This window comes from Pteropus alecto, unplaced genomic scaffold, assembly GCF_000325575.1.
Source record: "Pteropus alecto unplaced genomic scaffold, ASM32557v1 scaffold134, whole genome shotgun sequence".
Taxonomy (NCBI): domain Eukaryota; kingdom Metazoa; phylum Chordata; class Mammalia; order Chiroptera; family Pteropodidae; genus Pteropus; species Pteropus alecto.
The window spans coordinates 4,371,376-4,388,049 of record NW_006436283.1 but is presented as its reverse complement, the minus strand read 5'-3'; the positions used below and the strand labels follow the sequence as shown (position 1 = coordinate 4,388,049).

The window sequence follows — 16,674 nt, the reverse complement described above, 5'->3', positions numbered from 1 at the left end:
ATCTTGTCAGGTAGGAATTCAAACCACAACAGTAAAATAAAATTTAAAAAAATTGCAAAGTAATTATAGACTACCAAAGAGTCTATCCTTGAACCCATAGCAACTGTAAATAAAATGGTGTTTACAAAGTAATGGTCAGCAGTATGAATATTATGTGGAAGATCACATATTTGTTAGGTAATCAATGAAAACTGTCAACAGTATTGTGGCAACATATTTTGATTCAGGGTTCTTAAAATCACTCCCAATTTTCCACGATCTTCCTGAGATAATGAATGGCCCACTTAAATTTAAGGCAAAATAAACCAAAACCCCGTTATAATCTAGGAATTTGCAGGTCTGCAACAGCTCACATCTGCTAACTCCAACGTTTTCTTCTATGTTTGTTTACTATCATAGACCACAGGAATAGTTACTGAAATTTTTAACTCCACTAACACTTAAAAATGAAAATCATTTTAGTCATTTACATGACTTGGTCTATTCGTCCAAGAATGGAGTAGTAAATAATTAGCTGAAATGATTTCCACATTCCATGAAAAGGATCGACAGCTTTATCAGAGTCAGAAGAATCAATATAAGACTCGATTTCGGGTAGAATCATCAATTTCCTTGGAGAGAAATAATCAATTTCTCTCCAGCTGCAGTAGGAACTATTGCTTGAAGACAACCTATAATCCCAGGCATACCTTCCATATATGTAAAAAGATTTAGCAGGTGTTACAGACCATCTGCATCTATACTCTTCCTAATAAGATGAATGAGAAGAGCTCAGAAAGGGGTAGACGGGCCTGAGCATAAGTCATCTAAAGAATTTCCAATCCCTAGGGGACTCTAGGGTCATGAACTTGAACAGTAATATTTCTCCAGCTGAAACCCTGCAGTGAAGAAAACCAAGAATTAAGATCCAACACGTGAATTTAAGGAACTAGAAAATGCCTCTAGGTATATGTAATCTGAAATTACAAGCAGTGAGTTTGTGAACACAGTTAATGTTTCAATTAAGCGAATGTTCTGCAGATAAGCTGATATTTTATCAGCCTTCGGTTCTAAAGACAAGAACACGAAGGGCCCCAAAGGATTTGGGACAAACTGTTTTGAGGTCACTAACGTTCGAACATATACATATACCTCAGTGACTAGGTTGAAGTTTATCTTTGTACCCTCTGAAAACGGCTCACAAAACCACCCAACGGAACCAAACTTCTCTATGCCAAAACTTAGCTTCTCAGGCAAGCAAACTGGATCTGCTGCTTGCTTTTTTTAGCAGTAAACAAAAATTTCTGAGCACTCACAGCTACTGCGTCAACTACAGTAATTCGGGCGGATTTTAGCACTATCAGCTCAGGCAGGCAGGTCTCACTCCCTCCTAATCCTCTATCGTAAAATTCTTCATAATTTGAACTTATGTTTAATTATGAGGCACACTCTTTTGCTCTTGACAGTACAATTGGTGAGGTTTTACTATCTTTATTCTTTGATTACAGTGAACAAAGTTCAAGACAATACATTCCGATGTTAAAAATAGTATCAAATAGTATCAGATTTAGTTTTTAAATAAAACTCAAAATGCTGAACTGAAGGTGGCTCTGTAGTGTCTACACCTGTTCAAACCTTCTAAGATCCCACCCAGACTTATGCAGCTAGACTAAGTGGGTGTCATTTCAAACACCCTTAGATCCTGATTACAGATATTCATCTGTGAATAAGGTATTTAACCACTAATTTTGAAACAATTCTACACTTAACAGGTCAATATAAGCAATTTAAATTTGTTAGTCCCCAGAAACTGGACTGTCAAGATATACCCAAACGAGATTAACACATAGTGCTTTCTACTTCAATCTGAACACAATTATCAATTAATTCTCCTGGTGGAAAGATTAAGGCTTGTGTCAACAGCCAGTATTTCCGCTGGGCCTAAAATTCTCACATTACTGGGTTCTACTGGGATAGATTTGCTGTCAGGTCGAGACAGGAGTTACATTTCCACTGAATTATACTACATTCTCAAGAATGATTCTAGAACTGGTTTGAGGCAGAGGTCACAAATACAGTTAACAGGTTAAAAATCAAGTGACATGTTGTTTTACACTGATTTTTTTTGAATAAAATTCAATAAGAGGTACACGTTTACTCTTTAAATATACAATGATTGTGTAAATTAGATTTCAGCTGAAAGGACAATTCAGCGATTCAGATAAAGCTCCTAGAAACAGACTGAAAATGAAGCCAGATAAACAATAATAGATCCTATGTCTGCGGTCATGCCACCCTGAACAAGCGCGATCCCGTCTGATCTCAGAAGCTAAGCAGGGTCAGGCCTGGTTAGTACTTGGATGAGAGACCAACTAGGAAGACTAGGTGCTGTAGGCATAAAAAAAAAAAAATAAGGGATTGTAAGCTGACAAGTTCCTTGCAATCTGTGAGGTCCACCAAGGGTGTTGCCTCACCTAAACGAAAAAAAGAAAGAGATCCTATGGAAGTCCCATTTATCCTTTATCCTTCAAAGATTATATTTTCTGATCCAAAAATCAGAACACATGGTTTGTCAAAAGATTTTTCTGTGCTACCCCTGGGTCTAAGAGTTAACCTGAAATATGATTTTACTTTCCTAATGCAAGGTACTGTAACTTCCAAGCATTTTAATGGTTTATGCCAATATAACAGAATATATGAAATCTACCAGTTACTATGGTACCCAAAGTTACCGTAACCGTAACCGAGAGCTTTCCCTATACATATTCTACTAGGAGGGAACTGTGACTCTCTTCTCCTCCGGCATCTCTTTCAGGAGAGGTTAAGGGACAGGGATGGAGGGAGATCAAACACCACTGACTGAGTCCCATTAGCTGCCAAAAGTCCTATGTAGAGATAACTTTGCTACCTACCCCTCCACTAGAAGTTGGGGACACAGGGAGTTGCAGTGCTACTACAGTGACAATTTTAGGATCCTTCGAGTGGAAGATCGATTCCCAGTCACATAGGACAATGACCCTGTAGTAGCTCTGTGCTGAAGAAATCCCTGTGTAGGAAAAATGCTACTATGAACAAACAGAAACATTATGTCAGCAACCAAGGGCAAGCAGGCAGAAGATGAGTTAAGCACAAACTCACACTAAAGTTTCTGATTGGTTTCTTTCCCCCAATCCAGCCTCGGGTCCTGCTTTTAAGCCAAGGCCCATGACAGTAGTGACAGGGACACTAAGCAGGAAAACTTGGAAGGGTTGTACCCTTTTAAAAATACCTTTGCTTAAAAACACATATATCCAGTGATGTGCAATTAAGATGTGAAAATAATTAACTACTCAGTAGTTAAGTTTTACTAATTATCGTAAGTTATGGCCTCCTGGGATCAGCAGCTGTACATATGGAAGTCAGAGTACATTTCTCAAAGCTTTTTCTGAATGCTTAACGGGTCTCTTTCAGTGTTAATTGCACTTAAAAACATGTTTTTTTCATTTAATTTCTGTAAGCTGTTCATTTTTTTATTTATAGATGGGAAAGGGGCCAATTTATCATTTGCTCTATAGCTCTCCGAATTCGATAAAGATTCCGCGTAGATTTGTGTGGCAGGTACCAGGGGAGCAGCAGAGTACAGCTGCTTCCTGGGGCAGAATAAACTCGTCGTGACATTCAGAGTTTGGACTGCAAAGGCTTCAGGTACTTGTAGAAAGATTTATGGACCTGTAGGGAATGGAGAGAGAAGAAATTACTGATAAGGAGCTTGCAATGTAAAAGAGCATACTTTTCAGCAAGAAATTAGCTGGACCTTATTTGGATCATGATCCAAAAGAAATGAGCCAATTGGGGAAATCTGGACACTGGCTAGTTGATGACATCAAAGGATTATTGTTAATTTGTTCTGCTGGGAGAACGGTATTATGGTTGTTTTTAGAGAGTCCTTATCTTTTAAAGATACATATTAAAATATCTATGGATAAAATTATCTGATATCTTGGATTTGTTTCAAAATAATCTTCAAGATGGGGAGGTGGGAGGTCTCATATGAAACCGCTGGCAATAAGTAGACAGACGTGGAGATGCATTATAGTATTCTATTTCCGTATAGGTTTGAAAATTTCCAATTAGTTACTAAATAGTCAAGGAAACTAAAAACCTGCATATTATAAGAATGACTCAGTTCCCTTATGAACCTGTTGCTCAGATAGTGACTGTCTGAAGTGGCCACGTGAACTTTCAAAGTTTTCACAGATGGACCACTCTTAGAGCTTTTTCCCGCCTTAATATTTAAATGAATTTCAAAAGGTAAAAAGACACTTTTTTTTTTTTTTTTTTTTTACCTCTTCTTTGTTTAGTGGGGATTTCTTGGCCCACTCAAACAAGTTCTCATACACATTCCCATCATAGCGGCCAAGTACAGAGCCCAGTGACATATCCTGAAAATCAAACGCATCAACCAAAGCAACAGCATCTGGGCGAATGACGGTCAGTAACTCCTTGATACGCTGGTGTACTTGGGCAATTTGAGAGTCTGTCAGAATGCTCTCCTGAATGAAACAAAACAAGAAAACGACATATATATAGACTGACAGATACTTACATATATATACATGCATATGCAGCTATGAAGTAGACCACAATTACTTTTCTAAAAAAACAAAACAAAAAACCTAAACTTAGAAAATACTGACCTGAAGAAAATCCCCTGCCTTCTGACTGATTCCGTACAGAGAATATAAGAGACATAAATTCCTCAAGACAGCTTGGATGGATTTATCTTGAATTTTGGGGAGTTTTTCTGAAAAGAGCTTAACTGTCACATAGTGGCAATGTGCCTGCATAAGAAGAAAACACCAAAATGTGAGAACCTTTGGAAAAGACTCGGCCTGCAAGGACAGCGAGGAGGGTCTCTGCACTAAGACAATGAGTGAAGGGTGGGGCCTGGGGGAGGGAGAGAGAACTGTCACTGACCTCACTTGCTCGAACAAGGTCGATGGAACTGAGGTTCCAAGCGACCTCCTTACTTTTTCTGTGACTCAGTTCAGCTTGAAGGGTTTTCGCAGCAATTTCTACTAATCTGTTCAGAAATGAAGGAAAACTGAGGCTTGGAGGAAACGATCAACAGCGCCCGCTCCTTCCTTCTCCCCAGAGGCCCCCACGGCTGCCTGTCCTAGCCCCTGAGGGGCCAGCTCACCTGGCTGCTCGGAGTTTATACGCTTCCGTCAGGCTGTCGGGGCTGCTGATATCCAGCACAGCCGGCCAGACCGCCACCTGCTGTGGCTGGATGCGCTGACTGGGTAGGTCGTTCAAGTAGGACACCAGGCCGCACAGCAGCTTTCCTGAGCGCACCTGGTCATAGCTTTTCATCAGGAACCTGAAAATCATCAGCACGCGAGCTTTCAGGGACCGTGCTTCTTGTGAGACAGAAATAAACGAACCCTTGAAAGGACGTTAAGCTATGTGACAGGTGATTCATACTTGCTAGCCTGACACCAAGATAAAAACAGTGGGTCGGGATAGAAGACAAAATGATTTCTTTTGGGAACAAATATAACATGAAGAGAAAACAAGGGAATGGGAACGGACACGAAGGACGCAGACTCTTATTAGCGGACCAGGGTAATCACGATTTAAGATTCTCACCTAGCCGTCTGCAGCATCATGACAGTGTTTTCTCCCTCGAAGGTGCAGGTTGGGGTAAAAGTGACGTAAATACTGGGGAGACCGCTGCAGTGAGAAAAGCCGTGGCCGCCACAAGCCATCCGACAAGCTTCAATAGCACTGCTCGCCGTCCAGGTGGTGTACGCCTTCAGCCCGGCAGTGAGCGCGTGAAGCTGAAGGGGGGACAGCACAGGCCATCAGGACCTCTGTGGCGCTGACAGTCCGACTTCTGATGAGAAGTGCATATCCTCGTCCACCGGTACTAGTCACTTTCAAAACCACTTGCCACGCACGTAACTGAAGCAGCCGTAACTGAAGCAGCGTGGTCACTTGACTGGCCTGAATTAATAACACTCCCACACACCCTTCTGAACCGTTCTACTGGACAGGAAGTCACCGCTCATGTTCCTTTGATTAACAAATGACCACCACTCATGTTCCTTTGATTAACAAATGACCACCACTCAATCCTTTGATTAACAAATTGCTACAGCACTTCTGAAACTTAAAGAAAAAAACTCATGTTATCTTCGTACCTACTCCACTTTCGATCAGAAAAATTTCTGTTATCTTTTGAGACATATGGACTCCCAAGAAATCCCAATGTGTAGTTTCCTCTGGACATTATTCAACAGGCAAATATGAAAGAGAAAAGTGCTCGCCAGTGAATGAGATTAAACACATACCTCGGGCAACTCACTCAGGTCCCCTTGGCCAATGTCCTCATTAACCCGATGATAGGTCTCCTTAATGTATGCGCCCACAAAATGGAAGGCATAGGCAGTGGCCAGGAGTGGAAAGAGTTTATATTGTTGGGTCTGAAAATCCAAAATCTGTGGTTCTGGTTCACTAACGTATACAGAAAAAGAAAAAACAAATGAAACACTTAAACAGAACTCACCGTGTGCCAGGTTCTAGTCTAAGCATTTTGCTATATTAACTTTATTTAACTCTCATAAAGGCCCTGTGAGGTTAACACTTATTATCTCCGTTTCACAGATGGAAAAAATGAGAACCGGCCTGCAGTCACACAGCTAACAAGTGGCAGATCCTCAATTAAAACTGAGGCTATTTGGCTATAGGATATATGAGCTCTTAACTGCCGTAAGCTGCCTTAGGTAAACAGAATTTTCTAGCTGTGAAGTTCATATCTTTCTTAGTCTTTTCGGTATGACTAAGGAAACTACATCTTATGGCAACATACAAAATCAAAGTTAGCTAACTTCACTGGAGGAAGGCAATGTTAAAGAGCTCTAACCCGCGAGATGGCTGAACAGACTATATTTTGGCTACAGTTTTGGAGAAGACCTAACATACAGTTAAACAGTTAAAGTCTAAGGCAGTCTGCTCTTAGTAATTTCTTTACTCTTTCTCTAAGGGGAAAAGGTTATCAGGGAGTCTCGCCCAAGGGAAGGTGGAAGTAGGAATAAACCCTGGGCACGAACGCTACAGGGAATCGAGTTTGTTGTAGCTCTCACCGTATCCAGTTTGTAGCTGTTGGTAGCAATTAGAATTTTCACATTGCCTTCACCATTTTGAACATTTCCTAGAGCTCAAGTAACGAGTACTGTTTTCCTGAGAAGGTTAAAGATAATAATAAGATGGTAGTCTCATTTTTCTCCTAAGAAAAGGAAGTCTAGGTTCTGAGTACCAGACCCAGTACACTGGCATCTTAGTTAATTTTTCGGCCACTGCATCTTCTCTGGACCGCATCAGGGAATTCTGATATTTGAACGGGCTCAAAGCCAGGTCTTCAGGACGAGGATATCTCAGACTCCACCCTTACCCTGGCTCGATTTCAGACTGGTGCCTCACGGCGCTGTACCGGATGGCAATGGTGCACGCCTTCGATAGGCACTGAGCGGCATCTTTCACAAGGAGGGACCTGACAAACACCATGGTCCCGTAGGTCAGCTTGTTACTCACGGGTTTCACGTACGTGCCGTCGGGCTTCACCTGGAGAAGGAACATGGGACTCAGGCTTCCTTCTGTTAATCCCAAGAGGCAGTTTAGGCCAGTGGTTCTCGAATGCGGTCCCCAGAACGGTAGCATCGGCATCGCTTGGGAACTCGTTTGAAATATAGTAACTGTCCCCACCCTGACCTATTATTAAATCAGAAACTCTAGGGGCCAAGTAATCTGGGTTTTAGCCAGCCCTCCAGCTGATTCTAACGCATCCTACAGTCTGAGACCCACTGGTTTAGCAAACCAGAATATGCTCTTTATATCTGCCAATGGCTTTTGATTTTACTGTTCTAATAAAAGAAGCATCAGAAATAAAACTGTGTTATCACCTTCTAACCCTGTGGTTATCAAAAGCCACTGCAAGCTCTGCATTTGACACCTCTGCTCCTGTTTTCTGTCTAAGTGTACCTGGGCGTACTTCATCAGCATGTTTTCTCTGGGAATACGGTAACTGTCCATCTTCAGGTAACCATTATCCACCTCATCATAGCCAAATTTGGGGCCAATGTCACCAACGGTAATACCTACCACAGATGAAAGGAAAGTCACCAGATGTTTACGCTCTGGAACCCCTGGCTTTCCCCCACTCCTCTTTACATGTGTATTATACTTGTTACAGGAAAAAGCACTCGGTTTAAGTTTTCACCTCAACAGCAGATGAATAATTCTAACCTGGCAAAGGCTTGTGGGTTCCCATCTCACGAATGGGTACAATGAAGGCGTGTAATCCATAGCACTTCCCCTTAGTGTAGAGCTGGGCAAGCACTATCGCATAATTTGAAGTCTTTCCAACTGTGACATCAAACGGAACAAGAGAGGGAGTGAGCAACCATTCTTACAATTTCAAAGAACAGAAAGAAAAAAGCGGGGAAAAGCTTACGTCAAATGGAACGCTAGACTCTGTCAGTAACCTGGCCAACTGTGCCCGGGAGCCTTTCCTATGAGTGTCGCACACAGTTTTCAGGAGGAAATCTACTTAAGCCGATAGTTATTACAATTTATTGAATTCTGGCAAAGCAATCGTCCATTTTATTTTTTATATATGAGAACTTTTTACTGAGATATAATTGACACATAATACTGAGTCAGTTTAACGTGTACAATATGTTGATCTGATAGCCACTCTTCATTTTAAAAGATAGTTTTACTTTATTTTCCACTCATTTTCATAAAGAAAATTTAGTATAACTATCAACATATTTATTTAAATTACTTCCTTTTTCTCCCTTAAGGCAGTGCTTTCCAAAAACACTGGCCACTAGCCACTAGCCACTGGCCACACGTGGCTATTTGCATTTAAATAATTATAACTGAATAAAAGATTCAGTTTCCCGGTCAACTAGCTACATTTCAAAGGCTCCGTAGGTATATGTGGCTTGTGGCTACTATACAGAACAGCAAAGATAAAGAATATTTCCATCACTGCAGAAAGTTGTACAGGAGAGAGCTGCTTTAAGACATTTTTGGTTAGTATATCCAGAAGTACTTACCTTCTTTTGCGTGACAGTTTTTTTCTTATGAAAATGTAGTGTCACATATTAAAATACATAATATAAATGAGAAAATTCTTCAACCACTAACACTATCTGAAATACACATCCTAAGGCAATGACTCAGAATAGGTGATATTACATAAGTTTCACGTCAAAGTCTATTTATAATAAAGATTTGGAAATCAGTCGAATGCTTTTCGGTACAGAAATGACTAATGGAACAGGGAATATGAAGTTATTTTAAAAGACAACTGTGGAAACGAAGCTAATACATGGAAACGTTTCAGATGAAAAACCAAGAAAAGAAGAGTAAAAGACAGCTGTCCTCTCTGTGCTTTGTAAAAGGTATAAATACCTGTAACACGTTTAAGCCTTAAGAATTTTTTCTCTATTTCGAAATTATATTCTCATATAAGCTCTACATTCGAAACATAATCTTATGATAAATCTTGAAAACATCCAACAACTGTTCAAAGTTCACTTACGCCCACCAGGCCACCACTTGATGGAGGTCACGGTAGGACTATTGAGAACGAACTCCTGGGTTTCGGGGTCGTAAGTGGCTGTGGTTTCCAAGCCTCGAAGATGAGTTCCTAAGGAAATCACAGTTACAGTTACTTCAGACAAAATATGCGGAAAAACCGAAACGTGGTGAAATCTCCCGCCCAGTCCGTTAAGCTCTAATATCTTGGAGAACAGTAAAATCTAACGACAGCAAAACGTGTAGATGAGCTACGAACGGTTGATGACCAAGATACACAATTTTCTATACGCAAATTAGATAGTTCCAATAAATTGAAAATAGAAATGTCAAGCGTGTTCCATGTCTATACTCGGTTTAGTGCACCTTTATGGCAGTGGATATGGAAGTTATTTAGATAAACCCAAGACAATGTAAAGGCAGCTTAGAATTACAGTTTCCTAAGATCCTAGGATATGAATTTCACAGGGACGTCGACTGCCCTTTAAACCCATCTCTAAGTGGTGAGAATGCCAATTTCAACTCACAGGTATCATGTCTACCACACCAACCATGAAGAATCAGCTAACATGTGACAGGAAGCGACTCTAGTTAAAGTTCTTGTAAACTGAGAATTTATTTCAGAATGACTGCTTAAGTAGAGAATAAGAACTTAAAAAGGTATAACCATCATGAGCAAAAGACCTAGAACAGTGACTTTTTCAAGTCGAGTGTGCCCTGCAGATCTCCAACGCCAGGCCTTAACTTTGTCCTGGCTGGCATACTCGTGTGACAGGAAGAGTTCCCAGTTTCATATGTTTACTGGAGCAGGATGGGGATTTGTGTTTTAAATTTTCATACAAATGTGCCAAAATTCTTTGAAAAGAGTTACAGAAAAATGTTCTAAGTGACGTCCTCAATGTTATCCTAGAGCCAACGCTGAGAACTGTTACCCAGCTGCTTTGATGATGCTAGATCTCATTAAACACTCAACACTCTGCAACGTTCAGAAACTTCCAGGCTGAACAGTGGACATGGCCAGTGCACGTGTGATCCGCAAGCTTTCTGAGTGGAAACCAAGGAACTAGACACAGACGATTAGACTCCTTTCCCCAAAGAAGCTGTTTTAGAAAACGAGGTAACCATAAACAGAACAGATAATGACAAAATGTTTTCAAATGCACAGCTGAACCAAACAGTATTCCACTTTGAGTCTTTTGAAGATCCTAAAAAAACACTATTTGGTGCCAAAGCTGAAAGCCAAAGCAACTATAAAACGAAGATGAAGTTGCAAAGAAATAAGGAGCAAATGGTAAATACACATCTGACCAGGTTCTGAAACCGCTGAGTAGAAGAGAAGCCAGAAGCGAATGAATGACAAACACATATGAGTTCAAAACAGAAGGAAAAAAGCAGGTGAAAGATGGAAAGAAAAAAAGGTGGTAAATAGTGTGAAACCAAACACCCAGTTCAGCTTATCTTATCTTTTCTAAACACTGACCGAGTCACCTTCAGAATTTTATTGAATTCACTGAATCGAGGCACACATAACTTCAAGGTACAAAATGCTACACCTTTTGGTTACGTAAGCCACTCATGTCCCGTCAGGAAGTCAAGGAGCACACACAATCATTCTGCATTTCTTCTGGAATCTGCGTGAGTTTGTGAATGTGTCAGTAAGAATAATCAGACCGTAACGAAGAAAGGTGGGTTCGGATTCCACACACACACAAATTCTACAGCACTCCAGTGAACTTGACAACCCCCTTAGTAAATAAGGCCTGATGCGTAATTTTTGAACTTCTGGAGAACCATGAAAAAAAAAGTCAGCCTATCTCTGTGATAACTTAACCTTTAATTTCCACTGTACAAAACAATGTCTTTGCCAAGATGTGTCTGTGTGAAAAGCCTGGCGTCTGCACAGCGATCGCATTTCGACCGCAGATGCCTTCGCTAACCTGTGCCGGGCACTTCACACAGGCCAAGCTCACAGAGCCCCGCTCAACCCAGAAGGTAGACTGAACGCACCGTACCATGACCCATCTCTGTCTGTGCATAAGTGCCAATGATCTCCAAGCTCCAGGCGGGCATGAAGAAGCGCTCCTGCTGCTCCGCAGTGGCCTGGTGAAGTAAGGTGGGTAGGAACATGCCTAAGTGAAGATCCAGAGGCGAAGGCCCGACTCGGTACAGAATGCTTCAAAGGAACGCCAAGGGTGGGCATTGGAGAGAGGAGTCATCAGGTGTGAGCGAATCAACAATGAGAACAGATAAAGCAGGAGAGGGAGAAAAAAAAAACAAACCTTCCGTAAATATGAGTAAGCTGGGCAGGCTTTACAGCGGATGGGAGCACTGCCTCCTTCTGCATTACTTTGTTAACTCTTGGCAATTTCCATTCTCCTTAAGTTGGTGACAAGTGTTTTCTGGTACTGCTCGTCTTTAAAATCATTCGGTTGGGCAGGACTGGCTGCTGATTGCCAAGCTCGTACAGCACAAAACCACGTGAGCGAGGCAGGATTCCAGCCCTGCCATTAAATCAAGGGGAATGAAACACTTGCAGAGGTCGTCTGCAATGCAGACTTGAAGTTGGACAATGATTTACTCTGATGAGAAAGTTGAGACCAAACATACTAGTTCTCTTCGAGGAAAGTTTTTCCTAGATGCAATTTCGATAATGCTGGAATCTTTTGTTTGTCCACAAAACATTCAGCATTGATCCACATTTGTCACCTGACTGGTTATTTCATTCAGGTTCATCATGAACATCCAGCCATGTGCTGCTGAGACAATTTAATGCAAAAAGTGACAGTGCTCTTCATCTCTAAATCACAGAAATTAAAAGACATGCAATATCTCGTGAAAACCATAATTACAAATAACAGATTCATGCGCAACAGACTCTACTGTGATTATATAAGAGTTGTCACTAATGACAATAAACACCTTGGTACATTTTAAATCCACTTTCTAAAGTCATCCTTTTCTAAATTTAATCGATTCTACATTGCTCTTCTTATTCTCTTTAGCTTAGAAATAATCCTAAACGACATTTCAGTTTTAAGATCTCTCGGTTTGGGGCGGAGGGGGAGATCTCTTGGTTTGTTGCATAAAAGGTGAAGGAGAAGACACCCAGGGCACCCTATCCAGACAAGGACTGACCGGTTACATCTTCCAATAGGATGGCCCTTGCTTGCTCTCAGCTAACTGATCACATAAAAATCAAAGAATGTTGTGACTGACTTCCTCGTTTTACAAAGAAATTAACGCTGATATGAATTAAATGCCTTCAGGACAAAAAGACAATGGCAAAACAAGGACAGGAATCTTATCACCCAATCGTATCTTCTAGTCTAGGGCTACCAGGCTGAGGACAATGATGAGGACCCCAGAAAGAGGTGCCCAAACCAGAGCAACTCTCAAGCCCTAAGATGTCTCCACTAGTGGAAACTGGGTGAAGAAGGGTCCACAGGACCGCTACGACTCTATAATCATTTCAAAATAAAGTTAAAAAGATAGTGGAAATTTGGAAGAACACATCCATGGGATGACAGTGACTTTCACTCACAAAAAGAAACGCCAACTGTCCCATTTTTAAAAGAATGGCTCTTAGAGAGAAAAATAAATGTATGCTTAGGACCTGAAAAGAGAAAACTCTTTGAACGAGGACTGAAAACTATGGCCTGGAACCAGCCACTTTTAGGGCTGAAAGGCTGTTGTGCATCACTAGAAACCAAAGCAGTTCCCGCTGAAGGAAGGGCCGCTCTGCAGCACCATGGGACACATGGGAGGAGGTTTGCATCGGTGCGTATCATGAACTGTTATGGGATAATACCCAATACCAAGGGTTACCACAAAGTACACTTAGCAGGGTAGGTGTTAAACGACTATGGTCAGAAACTGTTTTGAGGCTGAAGAATGTTTTCAAGAGGAAAATGTCTGTGTCTAAGACTGTTCAGAAGTGGATGGAATTTAGAAATGTTATAGAGAAAGCGACCTAGACAACTATTTGACTTAAATAAAGTATTTGTTGTAAAAAGTTCGCTGCGCATGATAACGATATATTATTTTAAAATAACAAAGCACCAACATTTTACTTGGTGAAGCACTAGAGTAAATTATTTTAAAACCATAATACCAAAAGGCTTTGCCAGTCTTTCCTTCTGTGTGACTTCTGGCTGGAAAGGCTGGCAGTGAATACTGAGAACAAAATGATTAGATTAATAATATGTGAGAGGAAAAAATCAAAATAGCATTTCCATGAATAGCATGATTTGAATCCTAGGAAATCAACACAATTCCATCAATAATAAATGATTTTAGAAAAGCGGTAGGTTATAAGGGAAAAAAATCACTGCATTCTCATCGATTAGGAGTATTTGAATAGAAACCCCACTAGACGGATTTACAAAAGGAACACAATATTTAAAATTTAAGTAACTTAGGCTCAGAAAAATGGAGATTTAATTAGGAAAAAATATAAACATTAATAGGATGAATAAAAGAAAATAGGAATAAGAGATAAGAAATTGCTAATTCTTGGCTGTAAGGACTAAATAAAGTTAACATTTCCCAAGAAAATAAAAGGGTTTAATGTAACAAATTTTAAAATCCTGTAGAATATATTTTAGAATTTGACAAATTGAGATCAGAATTCCTCTAGAAGAACATGTATATCTTGAAAGGTAACAATAGCAGGCTTACCCTATTGGATTTTTAAATATCTTACAAAGTAACAATGAGCCAGAGTTTAGGATATTCGGGGAAAAAAACAAAGAAATCAATATATTTAAGGTTCTAGAAGTAAACTGAAACTATTGTAAAACTCTAAGATGAACCAGAAAGAACATAACAATGGAAAAAGAGCAAACAGTTAATAAACGTAATAACACTGTGTGAGAGTCATTCCTCACTCTATAACATACAAGTCAAAGCATTAAATATAAATCAAACAAAAAAACTGGAGGAAAATATAAGAAAATGTATACCTACTCAGAGAAGGAGGCATTGTACACACGAGGCCAAAACGTTTAACAAAACAGAAGGCAATAGAAAAAATATTGGAAGGATACGATAAAATCATATAAAATCAATATGCATATCCATTGAATCAATCCTCAAAGGAGAAAGTCCCAGTTTATACATGGGAAACGCAGACAGTAAGCCAAAATACGTAATAATGCCAGGCTCGCTAGCATTGGAAAATTAAAACTTTAAGTCTTAGATATACATTAATATAGCAAAACACAATTGAAGTAACCATGCTGATAGGGTTATGGAGACACAAGTATGCTAATAAGTTGCTAAACATATTGTAAACTGGTTCTATGTTTCAGGAAAAGTCTTTATGCAATAAAAGCTATAACACGTTCGTTCACTTATTTCTGAGAAAGATATTCTAAAGGCATAACCCCAAAGAACATAGTTTTTGTCAAGAAGTTGATACTGTTATTTAGAAGAGTGGGGAAATTAGAATAGTCCAAATAATTCTAGACAGCAAGTCTCACGGGAAGTCCAACAGGGAAGAGGCTCACTTAGGAAAAAGGACAGGGGACCGTCGGAGAGACAGAGTAGTGAGGATACAGGGGAGAGAGATTAGTGACTTACAAAATCAAGTTTATTATTTATTTTTCAAGTTTCAAAGGAAGAAAGGTGCTTTATTTCATATTTGAGTATCAGTGATGGAATATGCAAAGATACTGCTCCATCTTTAAGGATGATAACTATGTATTATAGAAGCTCTATAACGATAATAGAAAACACCACGCAAGAAGAATCCCTAGGAAGGAACCAGAACTTGATCAAATATCTGTGAAGACCGTACATACGACCTGCTCTGCGACCCGGAGAAATGTCTGGTCAGAGTGATTAATGCTAGATTGTCCCACCAGTGCTAGAATCCCAGGGAGAGGGTGCCCTTCTCAGCCAGAGCTCTGCCTTTGATCAAGGATCACAGACCCACAGACCAAATGTGTGTCAGGACTGGTGTGCCTATATAGAGGTGCATATTTAGGAGGAAAGACACATTCTAGAAGGAAGAGAGAAAACTGATGACCAAGACTTTCTGCAGGTGACCGAATTTTAAGATTCCTGAGGATCCTGGAATGCGCCTGAGCAACACTCTGTCTCTTCGCTTCTCTGCGGCTATGTAGAGGTAAAAGAATCCCAAACTCCAAGTGACAGCCAATTCTGGGAGAACACTTTAAATAATCATTGTCGGCCAATATTCCAAAGTCTCAGAATTTAAAGAGTCAAAGAAATCTTCATCTTCTACAAGTTGCTCTACTGCTAATTTCTTTGATGTTTAAGGACTTTTATGTATTTGATATAAGGTCCTATACTGTCACACGATGCAAATTAACTAATAAACTGGCTTCCCTGGGAAAAAAAGACAGAGTCGATGAAGCACAACTAACACCAATGTGAACTAACAAATTCCAGAAAGAAACAAGACCTAAAGTACACTATAGAGATTAAGACAAAGTTGGTTCAAATATCAAGAAAATATCGGAAAACTAGAAGCAATAGCAAAAGAAAACTAACAAGTGCAAACTCGCCCAGAGCAACGCAGGACCTCAGTCCAATTTCTGGGCTCCTCAAACCAGTAAAGTTCAAGTCTTCCTTTCTTCCTCTCTTCCTTCAAAATTTAGGCTAAATATATATTTGAAATGTATTTTATAAACAGAAGTAGAAGGATCAGACCAGCTAAAGAAATACATCAGACCCAATCAGACTCAGAACAGACCACGTCCTATGCCTCCTATGAACGGCATGACTAGTAATACATCCTACAATGATAAACAACGGAAGAAAAAAAAGGGTTCTGTACCACAAACCGATTCTGAGATTATGACAGACACAGACACGGACACGGACACGGACACGGACACACACACACACACACACACACACACACAGCCCAACCTCCAAGACAGAAAGACTGTATGAATGTTATCTTCCTTTCCTAGGACACCTTTCTTCAGGCTTGGCCATGCTGAAGCTAGAGTCTTGGGTGTTTGACAAGGTGTTCGCGACACACCACCACCAGAATCTGCAGGCCCCACGGAGGTTAACGATAAAAAACATTTTCTTAAACCAATTCACAAATCAAAATGCACCAGATCAAACACAAAAATG

General features: G+C 40.2%; 1 protein-coding gene and 1 pseudogene across 3 annotated transcripts in view; one reads left to right on the top strand and one right to left on the bottom strand.

Annotated features, from left to right (window-relative positions):
• Positions 1 to 1,450: 1,450 nt before the first annotated feature.
• Positions 1,451 to 16,674, bottom strand: part of ACOX1 (acyl-CoA oxidase 1) — a 19,822-nt gene continuing 4,598 nt past the window's right edge. For 2 of the 3 annotated variants that reach the window (XM_006912207.3, XM_015589692.2), the window contains 12 exons: positions 11,577 to 11,737; positions 9,569 to 9,676; positions 8,263 to 8,382; positions 7,999 to 8,114; positions 7,412 to 7,581; positions 6,312 to 6,474; positions 5,608 to 5,798; positions 5,159 to 5,338; positions 4,936 to 5,041; positions 4,656 to 4,799; positions 4,305 to 4,511; positions 1,451 to 3,687 (listed from right to left, as the gene is read on the bottom strand). In XM_006912207.3, coding sequence (XP_006912269.1) covers positions 3,637 to 3,687; positions 4,305 to 4,511; positions 4,656 to 4,799; positions 4,936 to 5,041; positions 5,159 to 5,338; positions 5,608 to 5,798; positions 6,312 to 6,474; positions 7,412 to 7,581; positions 7,999 to 8,114; positions 8,263 to 8,382; positions 9,569 to 9,676; positions 11,577 to 11,737 — 1,717 coding nt within the window. In that variant the 3' untranslated portion in view covers positions 1,451 to 3,636. The remainder of the gene's footprint in view (positions 3,688 to 4,304; positions 4,512 to 4,655; positions 4,800 to 4,935; positions 5,042 to 5,158; positions 5,339 to 5,607; positions 5,799 to 6,311; positions 6,475 to 7,411; positions 7,582 to 7,998; positions 8,115 to 8,262; positions 8,383 to 9,568; positions 9,677 to 11,576; positions 11,738 to 16,674) is intronic. The other variant, XM_006912209.3, reaches the window with a different exon arrangement.
• On the top strand, positions 2,258 to 2,376 carry LOC112480108 (annotated as a pseudogene).